We start from the raw sequence: 8,913 nt of genomic DNA, 5'->3' as shown, positions 1-8,913 counted from the left end.
TTTAGGGTGGAAACATCTTAGATTATCATTATCTCGAGCAGTTTGGAATCTTTGATGTTCTAAAATACGAGTATTAAATATGTGGCTATAAGTATCGTAATAATCAATAACACTTTTTTCAATTTTTTCGTGATTTTCAGAAAAATCAAAAAGAGGACCACCACGACCNTTTGGTTTCTATATAACTTTTTGTAAATGTGGTTGAAGCTTTTGAATTGATATTTACTATATCAAATTTGAAGGAGGGGTTATTTTTGATAATATTTTTGGCAAATTGTTTGAGTAAATTAAAGCTTTCATAATCTATATCATTTGATTTCATTGCCACATCACTAATTGAGTTTGGTATATTATCTATCATTTGGGTTATTTGGTTATATTCATAAGGAAGAGAGCATAATAAATTTGAATATTCCAAAGGGATTTTTTCAGGTTTAAAGTCTTCGGTGTTTTTCTCTATTGAATGGGATAAAAGAACATTACTTGCAATAGACTGACAGTTTTTTTGGTAGATTGATGTTTTTAATTCCTTTAATTGCTTGATCAAATTTGCAGAATCTTTCCTAACAGAAACGCAGTAATACCTGACTCTCGTATTTGGAACTCCAATTAAGGTTGGCGACAGCATAAACTCAAATGTACAAAAGTTTAACTTTGACAGCATTTTTATCATTTCTTTATGAGTATTTGAAGTCTCAAAGTTTGCAACATTTTCAACAAACCAAGCCTTTGGGAGTTTATTTTGACGATCTAATGATAACATTAAGTCAATTAATTTTAGAAATGGTTTAGATCTTGAGTCATCTGAATCTTTTCTTAAACCTCCTTTAGTGAAAGGTTGACAAGGAGGACTAAGGAGCCAAATATCTGCATAAGGAATATCATTTATATTTAAGGATTCAATATTTTTATTACATATTAAAGTATTTAAGAAATTTTTTTTATATATAATATTTGCATACTCATTTATTTCAAAAGCTTTAATAATATCTAGCTTTAAATCAAAGTGGTTGTCTGATTTCTAAAAGTTTTCATTAGTTAAAAGAAAAATGGTGATACGATTAAATGGAATTTAGCTGGAAATTTTTGATTTATTTACTTACAGAATTAAATGAAAAAGTTGCATTTTTTATTGAAAGATGTAATCCTCCTATACCACTAAAGAATCTAATTTTCCCATTATTAGATTCAGTTCATCAAATTTTTTTAAATCAAATCAAAGCAAAAAATATTTAATAAAATAATGAAAAAATGGTTATATTTAAGAAATTGAGTCAAATTAGAAAGTTAATACATATATATTTTTTAACAAATATTTATAATTAAATATGTAAAGAAGTGGAATATTTAGTTTGCCATTAACAAAAGTTAAACAAATATACTGGAAATTAAATTAAGTAAACTCACTCCATTACAGAAAGCTTTTTATCTTCTTTATTAGAACGTTTTTCCTCATTGTTAACAGCCATTACTTGGTATTTCTTTTTTTTATATTATTAATTTGTTTGATCAAAAAATAAACAAATCACTAAATATGAAGAAAAATTTTGAGCGGGAATTTTTTATAAATAATATATAATTTAAGAATATTTTAAACTAAATATAACGAGTTTACAAACTTAGTGAGAAAAAGTTTGAGAGTAAGCCAAAGAAGGTAATATAAATTGAGTTATGGGTAAAAGAAAGACGAAGAAGGTGGAGGTTAAGAAAAGTAAAGTACCAAAGCTTGATAAGGAGTTTAATTGCCCATTTTGTAATAATGTAAAGACTGTAGGTGTTAGAATGAATCATAAAGAGAGATTAGGACATTTGTCATGTAGAGTATGCGGTGTGGAGTATACATCTAGGATTGGTAAATTTGATGAAGCTGTTGATATATATTCAAATTGGATAGATAAATGCTATGAGGTAAATAGTATGGAGCAGTCAACTTCATCATCTGCGGTAGAACAGCCTATATTGAGTGAAGATTATGCTTTAACAGGACATAGTGGTGACAACAAGATTTCCCAAGGCTTAGGCAATGGTGATTTAGTAAATAATATGATTTACTCAAGAAACCAAAAGAAGATTTCATTTACTATGGACGATGATGTTAATGAAGATAGATATTCAAATGAGAATTCGAGTAGAGGCTTAAGGAGGATGAAGGAAGATGAAGAAGATGATTATGATGATTTACGAGATTTTATCGTAAATGACGATGAAGAAGAGGCAAAATATAACGATAATAGTAAACAGCAGCCAAAGTCATCAAATGATGAAATAATCGAAAAGATGAAGAAAGATTTGGAAATCAATAAATCTAGGAAGATCAAAGAGGATTCGGGGGTTTTTGATATAAACAACATAACAAAGTCTTCATCAATGCCAAAATCATTTACTGTAAACGAAGATGATGGCTTGTTTAGCGATTAATATTAATTTTAAGTTATAATAAATGGCTATTTGAATAATTAAAATAAGTAAGAAGTCAGTAAAATAAAAGATAATTATAATATATATGAAATGTATGAGAAGAATTGATTCAACATTAAAATTTATTTGAAAGATATTAAGATTATAATAAATAAGTGGATTCAATTATGGTAGATGAATTCTCATCGCTCTTAATAAGTGATTCGTCCTTTTCAAAAAGTTGTTTACCAGTGAGTTGGCTGGAATCTTGATTTTCATCTTTCCAGATTTTTTTTTCAATCATTTCTGATTTAAAAGCCATTTTCCAAAGATTAAATTGCTCTTCACTGACTCTTTCTTCTATTGGACACAAAATTCGCTCAGTTAAGCTGGAATAAACAACTTCATCATCATCATCTTTTCCAATAGAATCCAAGCCAATGTTTGTATCTTCTACTTGAAATTCTTGATTAGATATTAATTTTGATGTTATATCGTCAATAAATACTTGCAAATTTTCTATTATGTCAAAAAGACAGACTCGTCCAATATAACTTTCTTTAAGTGAATCATAGTAATTAATAACTTCATCCGTATTTATATATATGCATGTTGAATCATCGAATAAAATTCGATTGTCATCACTTTCTTCATCATGGTAATTGTCTATGGGACATTCGTTCATTGAATATTTTCCATCAAGAATACATATATTTATATTGTTGATTTCAGGCGGAGACTTTTCTGGGTACCCTTGATTGATAAGAAAAGCGACTTTAATTTTGATAAATTTAATACTTTCATTTTTCTCACTAATGGGATTAATTTCATAATTGGCTTCTTTGATAAGCTGAATATTAATTATTTGACAATTTTCTTTAGTTTCGATACTAAGCTCTTTATCAGAGTAAATAGCTTGTAGTGCTTCTAATTCAAGATTTAGATCGTCCATATTTTAATTAATAAAGTTAACAGAGATGTTGTTTTCTTTCTTTAAGAGCGTTTTAAATAAATTGTACCGATGATTATGGCCAATATTTTATTAGCATAGTATTACCTTTTAGCTTAGGAAATTGATTTTTCAATAGTATTTGACAAAATAGTTAAACCAGGAAAGCTAATAAGTTACCAATAAGTTTTTAAAATGGACAAATAACTAAAATCAAATTCTAAAGATAATTCGATTACAGTTTTTAGAGAAATTAATATTTCTTATCAAACTTTTCTCGAGTAGATTTATGAATTGTGTAGAATATTATTTTTTTAAATTTTCACGTCCCTGTAATGTGGAGGTACCGAAACAAAAAGATAAATTTGGCGGTCAAACATGCAATTAACGGAAAAAGAGAGTGATTAATTAACTGATCTAAAAAGAAGTAAAAGCTATAAATATAAAAAGATAATTGAAGGTTTAAAAGAAAACGAATTTGGAGATTTTGGCCAATTTTAATTTCCAAGATTAAACGATCTTGTTAATAGCAGTACAAGGAAGTAGTATTCTTCCTGATCTAGAAGTCTTAATACTTTTGAGAAACTCTTGTAAAAGTTCTTCACAACCGTTAAGATTTTCTTCAGGCTCCCAGGTAGGTTGTACTGGTTGTCCAGGAACTTTCCATTTGATTAAGTATTCCTTTTGTTTAGTTAGAGGTTTTTCACGAATGCTGAGTATTTGTTCAACCTCGTATTCAACAAGACTTAGCTTCTTCGATTCCCAAGAATAATCTTCATTATTTTCAGCATAAATTGGATTTTTATCATCCAAATTATTCAAATTATTTGCGTTCTCTTTATCTTCAGTTTTTGTTGAAGATCTCCTTTCTCTTTTCCTTGTTCTAGAGTTTACCTGAGGTTTAGAAGTGGTATTATTTGAACCCTTTTGGCTAGATAAAGATGATCTTTTGTTGGAATTTGGCGGAATAGAGGATAACAAGCAGTTAGATTCTGGGTCGTTTTTGTGTTCTGGAATAGCATCCTTGCTCCGTTTGCAAGAATTAGAACTTGTTTTCTTGGGTTCTGTATTTGAATCAAACGCATTTTTTGAAAGAGCGGGGGATTCATTAATTGTTGATATATTGTTTGTAGCGTTAGTAGTAGTATTGGAGATAGAAATAACAGCACTATCTGTTGTTGGGGATGAGCCAAGTGGAGTAGTATTTTCTGGGACTTGAATAGAAGCAGCTATAGCTTTGGAAGAGCTAGAACTTTTTCTGGAAGAGGAATTTCGATTGCTAGAGGACCCTCTTCTTTTGTTCGGAACCTGGTTCTGATCATTGGTACTGACTTCATTAGTAGTTACAGTTTGAGTATTATCATTTGAAGGGATATGTAAGGCAGGCAATTCTTGAATAGTAGCTGGCTTTACAATATCTATAACATTGCTATAGGCTGAATTTTCAGGGGGGTTTAGTTCTCCCTTGTTTTCCTGAGTTTTGATGATTTCTTTAATATTGTTGAGGTTAACGGTGGCAGAGAGATTCATCTCTTCGTCATTAAGAGATTTGTACTGTTCTTGGGGAAAAGGATCAGACTTACAGATACGTTTTGTTGCTTGGGATTTAGAGCTGTTACCTCTTCCTGGACGCCATTTGGCGTTTGGCCTTAAGACTCCAAAGACTATGGAGTTATAACAAGCTAAGATACGATACACTGGTTTTTCCCTTAGTGAAAGTTTAACTAGAGACCTCTGTATTATTAGTTGTTTTTGTCTATCTGGTAAGGATTTGAATTGTCCAAAATTAGAGAGCAGCCCAACCAATGCTATTGGATTAGCTGGGATACATCTTCCCAATCTTGATGACAAGAGAATGCAGCTGTTAATAGAGGAGTTATGTTTATTCCAACAGAGCTCGTCCTCTTCAGATGTGAAACCAACCTTTGTATCATATCCATCCCTACCTAAATAATTGTGAAGAGCTTTTAAAACTCCGTTTTTGTAAAGAATTAAAGTTATACCTTCTAATAGCCACGCACCAATAATTCGGTTATTCTGATTATACATCTCTTCGATTTCTCTATCAGTCATTTCTTTAAGAGTATTAGAATTTGTATCTCCCTTTTCTGTTTCATTTTCCACGGGAGGTTCCTGACTGGTGTAGCTTTGGGGGCATTTAGAAGTGATTGAATCAAGAGACCAGTATCTGCTATTCGAAAGAGCCTTCTTAACCATCATGTGGTGAGTTTTTGGAGCCAAAATAACTGGATTTTGAATTAATGGCCTTTTAAATATGCTCATTCTATCCGGATCGTTCCATTCATGGATAAATCCATCTTGAGTCAAAGCAATAAATTCTCCATTTAGACTAGAAAAATCAATAACCTTTCTCCCAAGCAGTGATCCCTTCAAGACTTTTAGGCTAATCTTGCTTGGAAAACACTCTTCATCTCGTCTGTCTAGTTCTCTAATGGAAATCTTGGGCTTAAGATCACAGCTCTGCTCTGGCTCTTCTGTCTGAGCTTGTCTTCGATCCCAATTCCAAAGCATTCCATTTTGCAATAATATCAACCCAAAATCAGAATTAGATCCACAAAACACCTTTCTACATATAACTGGAAGATCCAATACAATCATTTTATTATTTTTACCAATTTCACTACTTTTTTTTAGAATGATACTATTGCTTTGCCCATCAGCCAAAAGGGAGGTAATGGCCATTCCATATTTATATGGGAAAGATGGAAAGTCATCAAAGGCAATATCCTGATACTCATTATATTCTTCAGCTCTGACACCCTTTTCAAAGTCTTTTTTGTACATTGGCATAATCTCGGAAAGTGTTACATCAACAGTCCTGTAAAACTCATTGTCTATCTGCCTCTCAGATTGGCTTCCATCATGATTCTTTGGGTTTAGCTGAGTTAGATCTATACAGCGGACATTATTAAATCCCCCTTGGATGGATGAGCTATGTTCCACGATCCAAACTTTGCCATCATTTGCTAGGCACGCTAAAACGAAGCTTTTAATACCGAACTTGTAGTCAAAATTTGCAGCCTCCACCGCCAATGAGGTGATTCTCAACCCTCGAATATTCTTATCATCTAACTCCTTGATGCTAAGCCAACTGCCTTGGACAATACTACTCTCAAGAAGCAGTGTGTTGCTGCTATTTATGCTATTTCTCTGTTCATTTCCAGATTCGGGACGCTCTTGTTGACTACCAACTAATATCCCTTGGATCTTTTGATAGTTCTCCAAATTGCCGTGAAGACTTTCATTCATATCATTAAGTGATACATAAACGTGGCCATTGTTCAATAGCACCGCAATGTGATATCTAGACATGGCTAACTCTCTAACAGGAATCTGCTGAGGAAGTTTTCGCCAAAGACTGGAATAACAAAGTCGAATCCCCATATTTCCTCCACCTGAGTTGAATCCATTTGATTGAGAATATCTATCGAAACCTGCAGATAGGCCCACACCAAATCCAATGTACTCCTCCTCTATATTATAGCTTGCTAACTTTGAGTCTGGAAGTGCTTTATCCTCCTCTGACAAAAGCTCTATATCACAAACAGAAATGACTCCATTCTTTTCTACAGGAATATCATTCATACTGCCTCCCTTAGACTCTGAGATACCTGTCTGGCGTACTTGGTTGCTATGACGCCTTGATTTTCCTTTCCGTCCTTTCTGCGTACCTCCACTTCCAGTACCTTCGCTTAAATCTCCACTAACTGTTGTCATTATAACTTCCAATTATTCCTTAAATGATTAATTCGTAGGCTAAGCCTATTACCATAAATTTGAGATTTCTTTCTTTCTTTTTCTATATTCACCCACAAACTTATTTGTGCCTGCCAAGTCCCAAGCCAAATTATCCAAATTCTTCTACCACAAATTAATTATTTACCTCTACAGCTTGACTCTTAAAACTTATTTCCAACACATATATAAATATGTACACACATGAAATTCTTATTCTAAAGTGTCAAGAGAAACTTCAACTATTCCTAATTTTTAACTTCTTCCACCTTTGATATGTACCCAATTGTGTTTAATTTGCGCATGTTCTGGCGCCAAAATTTCCCCATACCTTATAGTACCTCCCCACTAAAACTATACTGACATTTGATTAGATTATGAATAACTGAGAAAAAAAAGAGGGAAAGGAGCAAAATTGCAAAAATTAGGGAAAAGTTAATATAGAAATTAATATATATAAATACAAATAAAGAAATGCTCATAAATAATCGTGAATATTAATTAGCATATTCGTCTATATGAACAAAGAATATGTAGCTTGACACATTAGTACATATATGCATTCTATTTCCTCCTTCCTCTGAAGTTAGAGCCGCAGTTGAATACTTTTCTCTTGGCATTAGAGGTGGTTGTAGTTCTATTTGTTTGCACTGCAGACCTGGAGTAGACTGTATTATTTTGATTTGACGCGAAACCGGCGTTGATTTGATTACTAACTAGTCGATCATAGTTGTATTGTTGACCTTGTAGTAATTGGTTTGGGTTTCTGTATATAGGATCTTGTTGGAATAAGTGAGCATGGAGCTGTAGGTTGTTCTGAAAGTGCTGATATTGTAAATTATGATTATGATAAGAATAGGCTTGATTAGGGATTTGCTGTTGTAAAACATTATGGTTGTGGATATTGAATTGATTAGGATGATGAAATTGGATTTGATTCTGTGGGTATGGTCTATTATTTATTTGGCTAAAGTTATTATTTCGAGAAGTGAAGATTGGTCTACTTTCTTGTTCGATTTCGACTACTTTATCTTTAATATTTGTTTGATTTAGAGAGCTTTTTGTAAACTCTAAAAGATAAGATATATTAAAAAGCTTATTGCTAGGGATAATAATGTTAGTTTTTAAGTATTGGTTTCTGTTGATTTGAGATATAGAGTTAGAATCTTCTGGAAAAATGAGGAATTTGCTTTCTGTTGATGAAATCATATCTTTAATTTTGGATCCTTTAGAAAACATTGGAGCTTGTCTACCACAATTTACGTGGCCAGTTTGATTGCAATTCAAGCAAATACAAAGCTTAGAATTGTTGATTTGTATATCGAATTTCTTTCTTTTTGAAAAGCTGAACAAATTTTCAATTAGGTTTCTTTCGGTAAATATATTCTCCCTTTCCATTCTAGTTGGTAACAGTAGCTGTTGATTAAAGTAACCATATTTAGTATCACAATCTTTAATTTGGTGTCCTTTAAGTAAACATTTAAAACATCTATTAGCTTTACAGTTTTTAGCCTTTCTATCACATTTAGAAGACCCACAAAACTGGCATCTGCCACTACTTGTACTTTTTTTAATGCCATTTGTTATTAAGTATAAATTAATTAAACCATCTCTTGCGTTTTGCTCACTATCAAAAGTACGTGAATAAAATCCCTTATTCTCAGATAAGCCCTTTAGAACTTCATTAATATGAGACAAACAATTTTTTTCACTTGCATCTTCATCATTAGATGGACTATAAACATCTTTAACATTAGCAAAAACAACTTCCTGATCCGATTTCCCAGATTTGTTCAAATAAAACCTAGATT

At 31.9% G+C, this 8,913-nt stretch overlaps 5 protein-coding genes across 5 annotated transcripts; 1 reads left to right on the top strand and 4 right to left on the bottom strand.

Moving 5' to 3' along the window:
* Positions 1-145: 145 nt before the first annotated feature.
* On the bottom strand, positions 146-763 carry Chro.50169 (DNA methyltransferase PMT1 - like protein). Its single annotated transcript, XM_660914.1, has 1 exon — positions 146-763. One exon carries the CDS (start codon positions 761-763, stop codon positions 146-148), a length of 618 nt encoding a protein of 205 aa, XP_666006.1.
* A 908-nt stretch (positions 764-1,671) lies between these two features.
* On the top strand, positions 1,672-2,418 carry Chro.50168 (hypothetical protein). Its single annotated transcript, XM_660913.1, has 1 exon — positions 1,672-2,418. One exon carries the CDS (start codon positions 1,672-1,674, stop codon positions 2,416-2,418), a length of 747 nt encoding a protein of 248 aa, XP_666005.1.
* A 142-nt stretch (positions 2,419-2,560) lies between these two features.
* On the bottom strand, positions 2,561-3,349 carry Chro.50167 (hypothetical protein). The annotated part of the gene is made up of 1 exon (XM_660912.1): positions 2,561-3,349. One exon carries the CDS (start codon positions 3,347-3,349, stop codon positions 2,561-2,563), a length of 789 nt encoding a protein of 262 aa, XP_666004.1.
* Positions 3,350-3,856: 507 nt separating this feature from the next.
* On the bottom strand, positions 3,857-7,084 carry Chro.50166 (Pdd1p). Its single annotated transcript, XM_660911.1, has 1 exon — positions 3,857-7,084. The coding sequence occupies one exon, from the start codon at positions 7,082-7,084 to the stop codon at positions 3,857-3,859; it is 3,228 nt and encodes a 1,075-aa protein (XP_666003.1).
* Positions 7,085-7,666: 582 nt separating this feature from the next.
* Chro.50165 (hypothetical protein) lies at positions 7,667-8,500 on the bottom strand. The annotated part of the gene is made up of 1 exon (XM_660910.1): positions 7,667-8,500. The coding sequence occupies one exon, from the start codon at positions 8,498-8,500 to the stop codon at positions 7,667-7,669; it is 834 nt and encodes a 277-aa protein (XP_666002.1).
* Positions 8,501-8,913: the final 413 nt, after the last annotated feature.

This window comes from Cryptosporidium hominis, assembly GCF_000006425.1.
Source record: "Cryptosporidium hominis TU502 chromosome 5 CHRO015071, whole genome shotgun sequence".
NCBI lineage: Eukaryota > Apicomplexa > Conoidasida > Eucoccidiorida > Cryptosporidiidae > Cryptosporidium > Cryptosporidium hominis.
Note: the sequence above shows the minus strand (reverse complement) of the source record. Positions and strands in the feature narration are given on the sequence as shown.